This window comes from Notolabrus celidotus, chromosome 22 (genome assembly GCF_009762535.1).
Source record: "Notolabrus celidotus isolate fNotCel1 chromosome 22, fNotCel1.pri, whole genome shotgun sequence".
NCBI classification, from domain to species: Eukaryota; Metazoa; Chordata; class Actinopteri; order Labriformes; family Labridae; genus Notolabrus; species Notolabrus celidotus.
Window position 1 is genome coordinate 679,730 of NC_048293.1, and position 17,967 is coordinate 697,696.

Here is a 17,967-nt window from a genome sequence, read left to right on the forward strand (position 1 = left end):
CATGTTTAGATATTCTGTATCATAGAAGTCTAAGATAGGAGAGTAAGTGAGTTCATTGTTAATTAGGCCTTTTGTTTAGTGTTTGTTTCTCTCTAGAGGAAAAAGACTCTGTATGTAATAGAAACATTCACTGTGTCCAAGTGACCCTGAGGTCGAGGACACGCACCAGGCGACCGTAAAGACCTCGCCTGGTATATTTCCTCCACGTCATCTCACCGACACACACTCTGTCCACCGCTCAGACAATGAAAACAAATGCCTTCATTAGAGTATCATAAATGTCATCTCAGGTATGAAAGGAATATAAATGTCATGATGTCACCACAGCTACTGAGGCTTATTTAATAATCTCACACTGTCACGTCCGGTTTAGTATGCTCAGATAACAGAGCTTTATATGAGAGTTGATCCCAGTTTGCATTTTATTTGACAAACTTTTTGTTGCAATCGCTAGAAACTCAGCTTTTAAATAAACTGAAAGGTTTAGTATCTGTTGAGAGGTTGTGTTTACAAACCTGTAGGTCTGTTAATTCTGATGTCTCCACATTTATTAACATCTCTCACATCTAGATACCGTGCAGAAAAGATGCTAAATTAAGCATGTCTAAACTTGATCGATGGCCCTTTTTGTTCATTAGTCTTGTATGGTAGCCCTTCCAAACCTCTCTTCCCTGTATGTGGCACTTAGCTCCAGGCTCATTAGTTCATACTGAGCATCTGGATCTTAAAAACAGATCCCAAATTCATACTTACACTTTTATAAAGGTACACTCATTTCCTGCGGTAGCTTGCTGCTGGATATTGAGAGTATATTCCTCAAACAGGAGAGGATTGTGTATTTATTGGGGACTTTTACAGCAGTGGATCAAAACACATCTCGTGCTCCTGTGAGTATTTAGTGCAGCCGTGGCACACACGGATCTCATTTAAAAATATAAATTAACAATGTTGTTTTATGGTAATAAAGGAGCACTTCACCCAATTTGACACGCAGGCATAATGATGCTTTTTAATAGTGTTTGGAAAACAGTGGAGCTAAATGATACAAGAGAATATCAGGCTTTGAAACACACACTGTACTAGTTTATAGGATTCTTATAAAGTAAAAACTATTATAAAAAGATTGTTTATAAGAATCCTAGTTGAGTGCTTATGGTATGCTCATGATGTGTTGACTCCTTTATAAACTGAAATGTAAACAGGTTGGGATACAGTTTGCCTCTGGGTCTCTTCTTGTCCACTACCTCCTGTATGCATAAACTTTATCTCCCACCTCCCATTCTTTGTTTGGTGGAGGAGGAGGAGGAGGAGGAGGAGGAGGAGGAGGAGGAGGAGGAGGAGGAGGAGGAGGAGGAGGAGCAGGTGGTTGAGTGGGCGTACACTCAAGTCTGGGCTCCTCCAAGGTCGGGGAGGTCAGGTTTTAATGGGCTCGCCCGGCCCGCCCGTGTCAGCGAGAATCTAGCACTCTATTTATTGCCTCGGCCGGCTGGTTATTTCTTCGGGGCAGAGCTGGCACCGAGCCTCATTACCTCATACATCTGCAGGGAAGGACTTTTACACCAGGAGCTGTCTTTCTTTCTCTTCTTATTTATTCATTTTTTTAAAGGTGGGAGGGTGTGTGAGGCACTTTACTGACACTCTTATCTAAAGACGCACAAGCAAGAGTTCAACAGTCGAACATGGAATACAAAAAGTCAACACTGCATATATTGCCTGCAGATAAAACAGGTCTTCACTGTTTAAGATCGTGAGCCAAAGATTTTGCTGCATGCAGTTAATATGCTTGTATAATAATATTTCAGCAGCATCTTTATCACAAGCTTTCCCTTAGACATCCCCATCCTCTCGTACTGACAGAACAGACATAATCTATAAATCAGTCAACAGATTAAAAACTCTCATTGTTAAGGCCACTGATCAAGTAATGATTACATTTGCCAAAAACCCAGCTTTTATGACTTACCCGTTTTTTCTATCTCATACTGAATGAATGTTTCACTGTATTTCTTTCACTTTGTGAAGTCCTGACTGTAAAGGTTCATGTTCATCGTCATTTTCTTGTAGACAGGTGCGTAGGAGGAAATATCCAGAGGCAATAAACTTTATTAGTAATCCAATGTTTCTGTCCTTGGACCTTTTCGGTCTGACAAACGACAGAGAACATTTCAGACAGATATGATCACATTATGAGCTGTCTTATAACCAGCCCTACTGTCTGTTTACATTAACCTCATACACACACTCATGAAAATGTACAGTTACTACATTAATGTATACACAAACATTGATCTATTGTTAATAGTATATTCTAACAGCAGTAAGACAAGGCCTAAAGTAGAGCTTATTAACACTATCATGAGGTCACATTAATAAGTTTCAGTTAATAATCGAAGGTAAATGAAAGCTAAGCTAATCACCACCCACATCCCATTATGCAAGTAAAAGCAACAGACTTTGATTTGATTTGATTTGATTTGATGACTTCATTTCGAACATGTAAAAGTAAAAATACAAAATAAAAGCATACAAGTAGAAAAGAAGAAACAGTTATACAAAAGAAACAAAATCAATATTAGCAAGCAGTGAAACAATTCACTTTACATGTGCGAAAAGGAGTAGGAAGAAGTTAAAACTTCTCTAATCCTACCCCTCTATTCACTATTTTCTGTCCTTATAGGAGTGCAGTCCCACAATTCAAATCTTCATGTGTTATCTGCATATTTACACCAACAAACAACAGTGAACCCCTCGTGATTCTCAGCACTAGTCTTCCTCCTTGTACCTCATGAAAATCATTTCTTTGTACTTCTTCTTGAATTGAATTATGTTCAGACATTGCTGCAGTTCCATATTGAGACTGTTCCAAAGTTTTACTCCACAGACTGAAAAACAAAAACTTCTCCTTGTGGTCCGAACACTCGCCATCTTTAATCTGAACTTCCCTCTGAAGTTATAACCCCCCTCTCTTTCAAAGAATAATCTTTGGATATTTCCTGGAAGGAGATTTCTCCTTGCCTTAAACACAATTTGTGCAGTTTTAAGATCTACAAGGTCAAATAATTTGAATATTTTTGATTTGAGGAACAATGAATTTGTGTGTTCACAGAAATCAACATTGTGAACTATTCTGATAGCTCTTTTCTGGAGGACTGACAGTGGTTGCAGGGAGCTTTTATAGGTGTTTCCCCAAACCTCAGCACAGTAACTGAGACATGGTAAGATCAGTGAACAGTAGAGAATAAGAAGTGATCTGTGATCCAGAATGTGCTTGGCTTTGGCAAGAACTGAAATGCTTCTCGACAGCTTGGATTGAACATGTTTTATGTGAGGTTTCCTGCAAGTTTTTTCATCTATTATTACACCAAGGTGATTATTTTTATTTTTTTAAGATATCATTCATCTTGGAACAGCTTCCGGTAGGTGTTTTCTTCTGTTCCCTGTCTCTATGCTAAGCTAATTACCGCTCACCTTAAGCTCTGTGAGGAACAATCTTGTCTTTTAAGATTTTAATAATTTTACCTTTGAAAGACTTCAGCTTCTGGTCCAAGCCAATCACAACCCTCGACTGGCTTTGTAAGTAACAGCCAGAAGCATTAGAGCTGGGGTTGGTAATCAGATTTAGATCCACTTTTTGTTCTACTGGTTAAAATGATCTTTATGTCCCGATGGTAATCAATACATAATGTGTTCTTAAAAAAGAGGTAAAAAAAGCTGCTATCTACAGCCGGAGTAAACCTGGGAAAACACCAACCAATCCCTGCCATCAGGAGCCAAATGATGAAACCAATCAAATCTCATCCTGCCGTTCTGCTCACCTCCTGCAGGGCGTACATTTCCCCGGCGTGCACTCCCCATCTCCTGCCTCTGTTTCCCCTGACTCTGTGTACTGCCCAAAGCTCTCACCACAGGGGCTCTGACAAGCAAAAGAATTAATGACATTTAGTACGTCCTACAGAAAATAAGTATGTGTTGGATGGAGCGGCTGTGGCTCAGTGGGTAGAGTCGGTCATCTATCAATCGGAAGGGTTGGTGGTTTGATGCCAGCTCCGGCAGTCACATGCCGAAGTGTCCTTGAGCAAGACACTGAACCCCGAATTGTTGTTCAGGGGTGTGTGAATGTGAACGAATGAGATTAGCTAACACTGATGATCCCTCACTAAATAGCAGCCTCTACCATCATACCATTCATACCAGTGAATGGGTATGAATGGGTGAATGTGACGAGTAATGTAAAAGCGCTTTGAGTAGTCAGAAAGACTAGAAAAGCTATATAAGTACAAGTCCATTTACCATTATAGCTTTTCTCCTGATACCATGTCACCGGTACAACTGGATAATGCTAGCATGACAGCTGTGAGTACTAACAGCAGCCATGTTTGTTTGTGTTTTTAACTTTCACTATGAGAATGTTTTGGTGTTTTCTTACCGCTGAGTGAGACATGAGTTCACGTAGTGCAAAACACAAACCATGTGCTGAGGACCGGTTTTGAATCAGTCACCATCATATGTTCGTGAATCAGCGGTGCTCGTGCATGTGAGCGGGGGCGTCGTTTTGGAGGAGCTCCGAGCGGCTCGGTGGGGGGAGGGGTTAGACGGAGTCATGAGGAAATGCTACATTCAAATTCATGCTAGTTTTCTGTGACTACCAACCCTAGATTTAATAATCATGTATCTTTATATTTCTTTGACTTGGACAGATTTCCTCTAAGTGTTTCTCTATGATACCTGACTTTATGCTAAGCTAAGCGGATTACCACCTGCATTCAACTCTACAGGTGACAGTGACATATTTTCTAGATATGTTAACCTCTGGACACACTTCTGCAAGGGGTTTAACTCTGTTTTCAGTCTTTATGCTATAAAGCTGGACAGTTGAGGGAAAATAAAACGTGTATTTCCTCAGAGCTCTTTCTGTACGACTTTGTGATCTAATTCATCCGCTTTAGAAAACAATAATTTGCACCATTTCTCTTGTATTTTCACTTTTTGTAAACACCACAGTGTTAGGTTCTCGCTTCACATTTCAAAGAGTCCTTTAAAGAATTGTATTCACATGCCTTTCGGATCGAGTCAGTCGAAATGTTTCTCAGTACCTTAACAAAGTCCTATCTCTCGTTTCATCTCTTTGCCGTCCCTCCTAAAAGCCTGAGAGCTGACAAATTGAAATATCTCCCTTCATGTCGAGCTCTCCCCCCTGCAGCCCTGTGGCCGAGCGCGGTGCAGGTCGAGGGGGTTTTTGGTATGTAGGAGAGGATCAGGATTGTTGCTGACATCAAGAGCTGTGAGTCTGGATAATGTGGGCGCCTTTTGAAGTGTGGATGATGGGTGATCCTGCAGCACCCAGGCTACACAGCCCCATTCATCCTGCAGATCACACACACACACTCACTCTTTGTTTTTGGGAAAAGGGGAAGGAGGCTGCAGAGAGCCGGAGTGAGGAAGAGGAGGTGTGGAGGAGTCTGCAAACTGACGCTTCCATTTCATTTAACCAGCATGACTTTATTCACTCGTATTTCTCCTCCTTTTTGTCTTCTCGGGCTGTGTCCTCTCCTTAGATCAAGCCGAAATGAAACACAGCACAGGATTAAAAGATCAGTGAACTCCTCTTAAGCCTACATTTTCTCCCTCTTCCATCTTTTTGTCTTTCTTCCTTCTCTCCTCTCTATTAGCTTCTTTCTCTCTGTTTTTAGCTTTCTCTCTGCCTCCTTTGTCTTCTCTCTCTTTCAGCTGCTGTCTGCTCATTTCTCCATGTCATCCCTCCTGCTGCTTTTCTCCATCAGTCTCTTTGTCTCTCAATCTCTTACCTACCTCGTTCCTTCTCCTTTAATCTTTCCTGCTCAGCCTCTTTTTTTGTCTTCCTCTCTGCCAGTGTTCCTCATTCTTTCTCCTCTTACTAACTCTCTCTGGCCTTTCCGACTGCTGTTTACCATTTGTCTTTCTGTCTCCTGAAGGACGAGGCTCATAACACTGTATTTCTCATTTTGTGAACAGATACCATGAAAAGAGCAAACCCTCTGGTTTCTAACGCCCTCGTTTAATAAGTCTGAATGATCTGGAACAATGTGGAATGGTGCTAATAGGAGTAAATGTGGTGAAAGTTGTCTTTTTAAATGAAATATCAAAGTGTGGACGTAGCCTCTGAAGTTGCCTTTGCCAGGTGAAATACTAAATATTGCCAGAGGCTGATCATGCCTTCATAGTCTATGTAAAAAAACTATCAGTATATCAGTACTAGCACGTTTGTCTCAAGCATTCTTCACCTTGCATTCTTTCTTTGGAGTGTTTGAAGGCAGGGGTTCCCAAACTTTTTGGCCCATGACCCCCAAAATATAGGTTTTGAAAGACTTGCGACCCCCACTGTCCCTCGAAGTGCTTCAACGTAGCTTTATACTTAATGTAGCTAGTCTGCAGAAAAGTAGCCGGCTACATGCACATGTGTCTGTGTTTCCTGTGCTGTTCTGAATTAACCGCTGCTACGGATGCTTTTGATAATTAACTGTAAACTAACCCTAACTCTAACCCTAACCTTGGGAGTCATCTAATGAAAGGCAGAAAACTAATGCAAACATGTATTTTAAGGATTCATATCTAAATGTCTAATGTCACAAAAGTGTACATTTTGTACATAAAATTAGTTTGTAATTCAGTTGGTGTAGTATCCTGTTAACTGTCCTGTGACATCCTGTAATTTTAAATCTTGTTGTTTTATGTTTTATGTAAGTACCTGCCTTAGGACTACAGATGAAATTTAGCTATTGTGCTAATTCCGGCATATTTACGTTGAGGCACGCTGTTGAAATATTGATTAATGTGCATTGTTCTTATCAAATAAACTCAAATTAAATTAAATTAATTACTGTTTTCGAAGTATATTTACAGGTAGGGTAATATACAAAATTTTAGATTACTCAAAAAAAACAAAAACAAATTTGCAACCCCCAATTAGTGTCTGGTGACCCCCCAAGGGTCCGGACCCCCACTTTGGGAACCTCTGTTTTAAGGAAAGCTACCACTGATTCAAGACCACAGGGATCAGGTGAAGACATTTGCAAGAAATGTATTGCATTTTGCATATATGCAAAAAATCCCCTTCTCCATAAGTAATGCCAAATGTGAAATAAACCACATCAAATCCACTGTTAACTAGGGATGAGTCGTGATTTTCGATTAAGCGAATAACTGTTCAATCATGTGACTTTTATCTCATCTCTAAAATGTAGTTTTTCCATTGTTTTCAGTAGCACCTGGTTGTAATGCATCAAAAGACTTCCATAATGTTATAATTAGATTCCTAGTAACATAAGGAAGGAGTGCCAGTGCCAGTTGGCGTTAAAGACAGATTCAGCTCTGTGTGATCAGAACTTGAGAGAAACGCAGAGGCTTCAAAATGTTCTTGGAGGAACTGCTATGATAAAATAAACCAAAACTTAAGTTAGGTGCAAACTTTGCTTGGTAAAACTAGAATATCTGGTACATATCCAAACATGTATCATAGCTAACTACCATATCTACAACAACCTTGCACTAACTGAATGGATCTCTCTCCTTATGTCTGTGGCATGGGGGACTATTCAAATAACTGTGACTATGGAATAGTAAATTTGCTTGAAATGCCTATCCCCTATCTGTAAAAAACACTGAGCCTTTTATCATTGAAATTGAACATTTGTAGGATTTATTTCTTTAAGATTTATATCTTCATTACAGACTAAGAAGTTTGAGAGTCTCAGACCGGGTTAGAGAAGTCAGGAGGCTTATGAGACAAACTAAGAGATTATGGATGTGGTCTTTTCTCTTTGAGGATTTGTAGACATCAAGAAAAAACAAAGAACACCACCAGCCTTATCCTTTCATATCTCTGTGCCTCTTACTTTCTATGTTTGGCTCAGTCTGTCACCCACCACCCCTCCTCCCCTCCTCCCCTCCCTCCCTCTCTCTGTCTCTCTCTTTTAAATCTCTTGTTCTCTCCCTTGCTGCCTTCAAAAGGCCGTCTTCTTCACCTGTTAGCGTTCATTCCTGCAGGGCACATTTTCCCTGTTTCTTTGTCTTCCTTTTTTCTTCTTCTTTGGTATTAGTGGTGTCTGCAGAGAAGCATCTTATTCTCTCGGCCACATCAGACAGGCTTGCCGCCACATGGGACTCAGTAATGTGTGGGAGACAGGGGAGGAGGGAGGGTATTTTTGGGTATTTCTGCAGCAGCAGGAGTGGGGAGGGGGGGATACAGGGGTAAATCAGGGGTCAGGTTACCTGTGTGGGAGAGAAAAAAGGTGATCGCATTAACAGCTCGGAGCTTCAACAGGGATGCATTTCTCTCAGATGAATCAGACTGCAGCTCCGCCTCCTTTCTCTGTTTCTGCCTCGATTAATCTTCAGGCCGGCAGCTTTCACTGAAAGAAATTGAATTTGGCATCTTTCTCAGACTGCTGCTGATCACTCTGCTGTGAGGAGACATGAGTTACTCTCTGTGACGCTCCATGATAGAGCTTACAAAGCTGATGACGGAAGACAAAAGTCGGCACAAGTACAAATACAGTCATGCTAAAACTTCTGTAACTCTCAGTCTGACATCTGTAAACAACTTTATGTGGCCTGCAGCTGGTAAGTTGACTGGATAAACTCTTTATGACATTTGCAATCAGAGGAGGAAGTATCTGGACATCCAACCTCTGATGCTAATCTACTTCATACTTACATAGAGTTTGTGCAGACTCTAGAGAATAGTATAAACAATACCAGCACACATATGTTGTGTCCAAAACGGCCCATGTACTGTACATATATGAATAATGGACGTAGTATCCGTGGGCTTTGAGCCTCTTAGCCAACAGCTACAGTGTTCCCGCCTGTCAATCAAGTCAGCTGTGCCTCTCGAAATGGAAAACTTGTATTTTAATTTTAATATCTTCTAAATTGTTGTGTTATGAACCCCCCCCCCTTACAGTGTGTGCCGTTCGAGAAACAAGCTATCCAGACTACACTCGTTATTTGAACCAGGCTGTAAACATGTTTATTTCTGCTGTAAAGATCGTCTTCTTTGAATTGGTGTGGATGTGGTTTCCGGTACTTCCAGAGCCAGCCTCAAGCGGATCCTTGATGAACTGCAGTTTTTTACACGTCCGCATTGGACTCAATTCTCTCGGCCAGAGGTTGCCGCTTGGTACCACTATTACTCAGGCTGTAGTCTCTCCTTTTTGCTTAATACAAAACCTTCAAGTACCAGTTTCTTAATTTGCTTCTTCAAATGATAAATGTTGTCAGTGATAGATAGCACACATTAGCTCTCATTAATAAGGGATAATGTATAGTGGATAGGTGGTGCAACAGGGTGAGCTCACGTCCGGGTCTTACTCACCTGGTCTGGATTCTTATTTGCAGAACCACACGTTCATTCTGCATTATCCTGCTTTATCATTCAATCCCCAACTAAAGACATAAAGACACAAATTAATCAAATTACATAAATGATTGGCACAAATACTGATTCAAGGAAGATTTCATATTTTTGTTCATGGTTAATGATTTATACAGTCTCAGCTCCATGGTCAGTAACATTGCAACGGATTCTTGTCGGCGTACTTGTGGGAAACATTTATATTAGACTGGACAGTTTTTAGACAAGGTGAGTGGAACTTCTCTACTTTAAAGCTGGGGTTGGTAGTCTTGGAAAACCAGCATGAATTTGAATGTAGCATTTCCTCATGACTCCGTCTAACCCCTCCCCTCCTCCAAAACAACGCCCCCCCGCTCACATGCACGAGCGCCGCTGATTCACGACCATATGATGGTGACTGATTCAAAACCGGTCCTCACCAAAACATTCTCATGGTGAAAGTTAAAAACACAAACAAACATGGCTGCTGTTAGTACTCACAACTGTCATTCTAGCATTATCCAGTTGTACTGGTGACACGATATCAGGAGAAAAGTTATAACACATATATAATACTGTAACAGCTCTACTGTTTGTTAAACGTGTTCAGTGTAGATGTTCTTAATTCCTACAGTGTTGACAGTCAGTGAAGGCATCAGGAGAGGTGTAGAGTGTGTGAGCTGGAGAGAGGAGAGACAAGAGGAGAAGTTCTTCATTCATTCAAACATTGATTGTTGTTTTGTTGGTTGGCGTGTTCACGGCCGACAGTGACCGGTTATTAAAGATCAACGTGTTCACCAATCGGCTCGTCATCCCTACAGCGTCCGGACGGACGCTACAATAAATCTATATTTCTGTAGGACTTACTGAACGTCATTAATTATTCTGCTTGTTGGTGAGAGCTTTTTAGACTCTGATCCGGACTACAGTCCTGAGCAAAGCCCCTCATCAGGTCAGAGGGGACAGGCCCGAGGACGAGCGAGAGGGGCAGTAAATAGAGTCAGGGGAAGCAGAGGCAGGAGACGGGGACTCGGAGGAGTGCACGCCGGGGAAATGTACGCGCAGGAGGAGGGCAGAACGGCTGGACGGGACTTGATTGGTTTAAAATTTGGGGAGCCAAAAAACAGTGATTGGTTGGTGTTTTCCCAGGTTTACTCCGGCTGTAGATAGCAGCTTTTCTTCACTCTTTTTTAAGAACACATTATGTATTGATTACCATCAGGACATAAAGATCATTTTAACCAGTATAACAAAAAGTGGATCTAAATCTGATTACCAACCCCAGCTTTAAGCACTGTTGCTATCATCCCTTCCACTTCTTGAATAAGTTACTTTGTAAAAATCGTCAACTTAGAGATGCTCTCACTAGCTCTGTTGACGTTGCCTGGATTGCAGGACAGGAAGTTGCTCCACATTTCTCTTTCAGAGATGGTTGGGGTCCATTAGCTCCTCAGGCTGCTCTCACGTCTGTGTCCACTGTCATTATTTTGTCACTCTGAAGACCAGCCTGAGACGGACACTAACGTTTTTGCCACAGTGTCAACAGGCTGAGGTGAAATTTGATGGAACTTCTCCCTGCAGATTGATTTAACATGATCAATCAATCAATCAATCAATCTTTATTTGTATAGCGCCAAATCACAACAAACGTTATCTCAAGACGCTTTTACAAACATAGGAGGTCTAGACCACACTATGTCAAATTATGAACAGAGACCCAACACCAAGACAGGGTAAGACTCAGTCTGACCCCACCTTAATCCATCATGAGCATTGCACATCGCAGTATTTAGCTAGTTACAGTGGTGAGGAAAAACTTCCTTTTAACAGGCAGAAACCTCTGGCAGAACCAGACTCATGTTAGACAGCCATCATGCCTCGACTGAGTTGGGTCTGGAAAGACAGATAGAGGGGAGTAAGAGAGAGAAGTGATAGTGATGAGACGAGTCGTAGAAGCTGTTGCCGCTGGAGTCCAGCACGTCCGTATCAGCTGGAGTCCAGATCGTCCGTATCAGCTGGAGTCCAGAACGTCTGCAGCAGGAGGACGTCTACGGCAGCTCAGAGGAATCTACGAGACAATGGAGCTCAGGGACTCCAGAAAGGTCTATGGTTAGTAACTTTAATGGGACAGGCAGAGTTAAAGTAAATGATGAAGGGGTTGGGGGGAAGAAGGTGAGCTAGGATCCCAGTGTGTCAGTGTGCCAGTTCCCCCGGCAGTCTAGGCCTATAGCAGCATGACAAAAGCTGGTCCAAGCCTGATCCAGCTTAACTATAAGCTTTAACATGATGGTGTGTTCATGTTGTCTCTTGTGCTGTATTTGTTATTGAGAATTATTTACTGTTATTCGGTTTTGACCAATCGGAATCGAGTATTTAATGTAGCCGGGTTATTGGTGAGAAAGCCGGGTAACAATTATATTCAATAGCATGAGAAATGTTCTGAAGACCAAATGTTTGTGTTCATTTCTATTTGTAACCATTTCCAAAATGTGCCTTTAGAAACAATCTCAAAGAAAGATTGCTGAAACAGCTAAACCAGCAGAGGTAACTGAGGAATCATCCACATGTTGTTGTTTAGATAACCTGACCTATCACGAGCTGTGTGGAATTAACTCTTAAACATCATCAGGTCTTTGCATCTGACATGTTCAAGTTCAGTAGAAGCAGTCTATCACGGGCAGATGAACAGTTACGATCAAAAGTCCAGATCTCAGCCAAAACTATCAGTCCAGTAACGCTCCCTCTTTCCCCCTCCATCATCTCCCCTCTCTCTCTCTTTAACAATTATTCATTCCCTCAGAGTGAACTCTCTCAGAGTACAGATCTTTCCCTCTCCTCTCTCCTCCTCCCTCAGTTTGAGGTCTGAGGTGTGTTCCAGCGGGATTCTCTGCTGAAGAGCAGAAGCTCCTCAGACTGGGAAAAAAACATGTTTGGGAAATCCTGTTGTTTTTTTTTCTTCCTTTTTTTCAGTATTGATATGCAGGCAGGGCTCACTCTCTGAGTTACTGAGCGTCTGCCAAAAGACCTCGGGCTTCTGTCAGCCTGGGCGGGAGGAGGAAACTCGTTTCTCGCTGTGCAGGAAGGTCATCAGGGAGCTAGTGTCTGTTTTTTTCCACGAGGAGTTAGAAGTTCTGTTACTGTGCTGCGAGTTGTGGCCAAATTTTCCTGCTAATGGGATGATGTAATGCACTTTTTGTAATTCTGCATGACACAATGTGTTTTTGGCCATTGAGTGTTTGAGCAGATGAAGGCCAGATGGCTGCATATATTTCTCTCTCTATTACAGGAAGACACATCCAGTGTAGACGTGCTGTTTGTCTAGCTCTATCTGCCTATCAGCCTATCAATGTTCCCAATGTGGGTTTTTCTGCAACATTTCACTAACACTACCAGTCAAAAGTTTGGACACACCTTCTCTTCAATGGTTTGTATTTATTCTAATTATTGTCAACATTGTAGATTAATATTGAAGACATCAAAACTATGAAATAATCTGGTTTTACCATAATCTGGATTACAACAGTAGTCAAATAGGACTATCCATTGTGTACTAACCCTACCTCTGAACAACACAACTGATTGTCTCAAACACATTAAGAAGGCAAGTCATTCTACAAATGAACTCTTGACAAGGCTCATGTTCATTAGAAACCATTCCAGGAGACCACTTCATGAAGCAGACTGAGAGAATACCAAGAGTGTGCAAAGCTGTCATGAAGGAAAAAGGGGGCTACTTTACAGAATCTAAAATATAAAACAGATTCTGCTTTGTTTAACACTTTTTGGTTCATTCAATAATTCCATATATGTTCTTTCATAGTTTGGATGTCTTCAGTATTAATCTACAGTGTTTACAATCATAACAATAAATACAAACCCTTGAATGAGAAGGTGTTTCCAAACTTTTGACTAGATGTACACAACACAGTACAGCACAGTTGAACCAATATCCACATTACAAAACTGTCACCTGCAAGGATGCTCCAAGCTAAATTGTCCTAATACTTCAAACGAGAACTTGAATCAGGACTAACCAACTTGTCTGAAGATAAGGAAACACTCAGAAAACAGTCAATGCTGGACACAATTATTCATTCAACTCAGCTAAACAAGGGGTCACAGCTTCTGTGGGTAAATTATGTCAAGTTTACAGAGTCTGGCTAACAATAGCAGAGCTAGCACCACCAGCCTTTAAACCACCTTGCAGGTTAACGTCTACATTTCTGTGCTGATTACACATAAGACGTTTTTGTTAATCTCCCTCAGTGTTTTAAAGTCTGATTAGACGTTCAGAGAAAACTATGGTTCAGTTTGTAGTTCTCTTGTGCTCGACTACCTGCCTTAATGATGAAAAAGCCAAAAGAGTGAAATAAATAAGCCTTCATATTTCCACTGCAACTTTTCCAAATGCTCGGCCAATATGAACCTTTGACTCCTCAGGTCTGCAGATTCGTCTGCACGCTCACCAAGAACATTTTTGGGTTTGATCAAATTAGCTGGTGTAGATATATCAAAGCCCTGACTGAATAATAACGGGGTAATTGCTCCTCCCTCCTCCCCTCTCCTGGGTTGGACTGCTGTTATCAGCTCTCAGTCTCGCTGCCTCTCTGCCTCCCGGAGCTGCCAATCTCTCGCAGGGCTTGTCTCCATCTTATCTCCCCCTCACACTTCACGGAGAGGAAGTTCTTAGAGGGCTGGGCCCGGCAGATAGCGACTGACCTGTCTCTTCCCTCTGGAGTGGTTTCTTATTTAAGCAATCTGCTAACTGCACTCAAATGGCTGACTAGATTATCCCCCTTCCTTCTTCCACTGTGGGGAGAACACACCCTTTACTGACTGAGGAAGGCTCTGCTCTTCTTCCTCATCTATTCCCTGTCTGTCCCTGCACCTGTCTCTCCTTAATGAAGCAGGAAGGCTGCCTGTGGACTCAGGTGGCACATCTTTGAAGCTGCCGCCCTGTGGGGAGTTTGAACTCGAAGAAGGAGGGCCCCTGTGAGCGCGTCAAAGGCGTAAAGCTGACAGAAGTTAAACGACTTCCATAAACCTGCCTCTTTAAAACGTTTCTCTCTAACTTTTCTCCTTTTGATTGACTGTCTGATGTGTGAAAGCAGCCAGAGAGGAGCTGCTCACAAACAGCTAATCAAGGTGGAGGATCTTTGGAGTGAAAGCTGTTGAATTTCTTCTGCTGTCAGAGCCGGCACCCACTCCTAACATCCTTTTGTTTCTTTTATCAAAGTCAATCTCGTTTCCTTTGAACTTCTCTCCTCCAAAATTGAACCGAGCACACACGGAGGGATTTCACCTCCAACACATTCAAACGTCTCTTGTTTTTCTCTCACAATCAGGTAGTAGTGGGAGTGCGTCTCAGGGCGGCGCAGCGTGAAAAATGCAAATTGACGTTTCAGCATCTTCCCTTTCAAAATAAAGTGTGCTGCAATCTAGAAAGCGTATCATAATTGAAGAGAAAGTGTGTTAAAGGTAGATCCGCTTAAACCCAAGATAAGCCTATTAGCATCTTATCAGAAGTCACAGTGCGTTTTATTCACTGATTAACCCTCGATGGAAGATGCTGCACAGCGTTTCCACGAGGAAGAGATGCAGCAGGATTTTGGAGGTGTTTTTTTTTTTTTTTCTTGTCCACCCAGCTGCTGTTTCCTGTCTCGCCCCTCTGGGACATGGAAGCTGCTGTAAAAATGTGCATTACAGCAAATTTTCTAAGTGTGTCCGATGTGATTTTTGTCTGTGTGACAGATGGTGCGGCTGACAGCGGGGAGCTGGACCTGAGCGGGATCGATGACAGTGAAATAGAGCTGGTATGTACCTGCTGATTAATGAGGTCCACTGCACCAGAAACACACCACAGTCTGAAATGTGCTGGAATGAACATCAGAGGAAGAGATCCCTGAGCTGCTTCCATACAGAAGATGTTACACTAATATTCACATTTGCCTTTGTGTTGAACCCTTCCTGCTTTCGTTTGATGTTGGAAAATGTCTAAAAATGAGTTTCCTACTGGGGGAAGTTCACTAGACAGTCGGTCCATAAATTGGAAAGTCTGTAAACATGTTGGTACACAGATACACCAAAGTGCATCTAGAAAAAAAGGAACATTTTTAAATTTTATTTACATAACTTGAAATTGGTAACTTAATACGAAATATTTAATGTTTTGAGATGGGGTTTTTTAGCTGTAGGAGATAATCATAAAAATAAATAAAGAAAAATGCTTTAATATTTCAATTTAAGAAGTGAAGCACTCTGTAATTTTGTTTATAAAAATGCTACATAAATAAAGCTGAATTTGTTTCTATTATAATAAACAGTGTAGTATACAGTCCCCTCCAAAAGTATTGGAACAGTGAGGCCAATTCCCTTCTTTTTGCTGTAGACTGGAAACATTTGGATTTGACACCAAAAGATGAACATGAGACAAGAGATCAACATTTCATCTTTTATTTCCAGGTATTTCCATCTGGATCTGATACACAACTTAGAAGATAGCATTATTTGTAAAGGATCACCGCATTTTTAGGTGAGCAAAACTATTGGAACAGATACACTTAAAATACATTAAAGTGAATAAGACTTAATATTTTGTTGCAAATCCTTTGCTTGCAATAACTGCATCAATCCTGTGACCCATTGACATCACCAAACTTTTGCATTCTTCTTTTGTGATGCTTTTCCAGGCTTTCACTGCAGCCTCTTTCAGTTGTTGTTTGTTTTGGGGGGTTACTCCCTTCAGTCTCCTCTTTAGCAGGTAAAATGCATGCTCTATAGGGTTTAAGTCTGGAGATTGACTTGGCCAGTGTAAAAGCTTCCACTTCTTGCCCCTGATGAACTCCTTTGTTGTTTCTGCAGTGTGTTTGGGGTCATTATCTTGCTGCATGAGGAAGGATCTCCCAATCAGTTTGGTTGCATATTTCTTTAAATTGGCAGACAAAATGTTTCTGTAGACTGCCAAGTTCATTTTGCTGCTGCCATCATGTGTTACACCATCAATGAAGGTTAATGATCCCATTAGCAAAAAGAATAGGAAGGCCGGACTTGATTTTGCCAAAAAGTGCAGGGATGAGCCTCAACAATTCTGGGACAAAGTTTTATGGACTGATGAGACAAAGATGAACCTTTACCAAAGTGATGGAAAGGCTAAAGTTTGGAGAAAGGAAGGATCTGCTCATGATCCCAAACATACAAGCTCTTCTGTGAAACACGGTGCAATGTCATGGCTTGGGCTTGCATGGCTTCTTCTTGGACAGGATCATTAACCTTCATTGATGATGTAACACATGATGGCAGCAGCAAAATGAACCTGGCAGTCTACAGAAACATTTTGTCTGCCTATTTAAAGAAATATGCAACCAAACTGATAGGGAGATCCTTCTTCATGCAGCAAGATAATGACCCCAAACACACTGCAAAAACAACAAAGGAGTTCATCAGGGGCAAGAAGTGGAAGCTTTTAGACTGGCCAAGTCAATCTCCAGACTTAAACCCTATAGAGCAGGGGCATTAAACTCATTTCAGTTCAGGGGCAACATACAGCCCAAATAGATCTGAAGTGGGCCAGGCCAGTAAAATCACAACATAATAACCTATGAATAATGAAAATACTAAATTTTCCCCTTTGTTTTAGGGCAAAACAGTACAAATACATTCTGAAAATGTTCACATTTAATGAACTATCATGATGAGTCTCATTGTGGGACAGAATATTTTACTCTTTCAGCCCTGAAACCTGCTGTGAACACACCAAACACACAGGTTACCCATTCACCTGACACACAGTGTGTAATGTTTACATCAAAAGAACAGATAGATTATAATAATGAAGAAGGTAAAGTTGGTTATTTTGGACACCTCAGCTCCAGAATGAACAGTTTGCTTGCTGCACAGTGTTGTATGCAGGGTTGTAGTGCTAGTGTTAGTGGATCATTTTATAGTGCTCCAAAAAAGTCTAGGAATCTCAACCGGATTATGCAAACAGCAAGTCATCTATTTTCTCACTTTGAGAAAAAAGTGCTCAGTCAGCACTATGATTGTATGCAACCCCCAGAGAACAAATTTAAAATAGTAGTTACTTTAATTGAAAAATTGCAGTTAATATCTACTCTGTAATTTTTCCACTTTACAAAGTCGTTCCCCGGGCCAGATTGGAACCTCTGGGGGGCTGGTTTTGGCCCGCGGGTCGCATGTTTGACACCCCTGCTATAGAGCATGCATTTTACCTGTTAAAGAGGAGACTGAAGGGAGTAACCCCCCAAAACAAACAACAACTGAAAGAGGCTGCGGTGAAAGCCTGGAACAGCATCACAAAAGAAGAATGCAAAAGTTTGGTGATGTCAATGGGTCACAGGCTTGATGCAGTTGTTGCAAGCAAAGGAGTTGCAACAAAATATGAAGTCTTATTCACTTTAATTTATTTTAAGTGTATCTGTTCCAATAGTTTTGCTCACCTAAAAATGTGGTGTTCCTTTACAAATAATGCTATCTTCTAAGTTGTGTATCAGATCCAGATGTAAATACCTGGAAATAAAAGCTGAAATGTTGATCTCTTGTCTCATGTTCATCTTTTGGTGTCAAACCCAAATGTTTCC

General features: G+C 41.4%; 1 protein-coding gene across 1 annotated transcript in view; it reads left to right on the forward strand.

The window, feature by feature from the left end:
* LOC117806437 (transcription factor IIIB 90 kDa subunit-like) overlaps positions 1–17,967 on the forward strand; it is a 180,820-nt gene that overhangs the window by 68,901 nt on the left and 93,952 nt on the right. Inside the window, exon 12 of the mRNA XM_034675382.1 lies at positions 15,122–15,183. Coding sequence (XP_034531273.1) covers positions 15,122–15,183 — 62 coding nt within the window. The remainder of the gene's footprint in view (positions 1–15,121; positions 15,184–17,967) is intronic.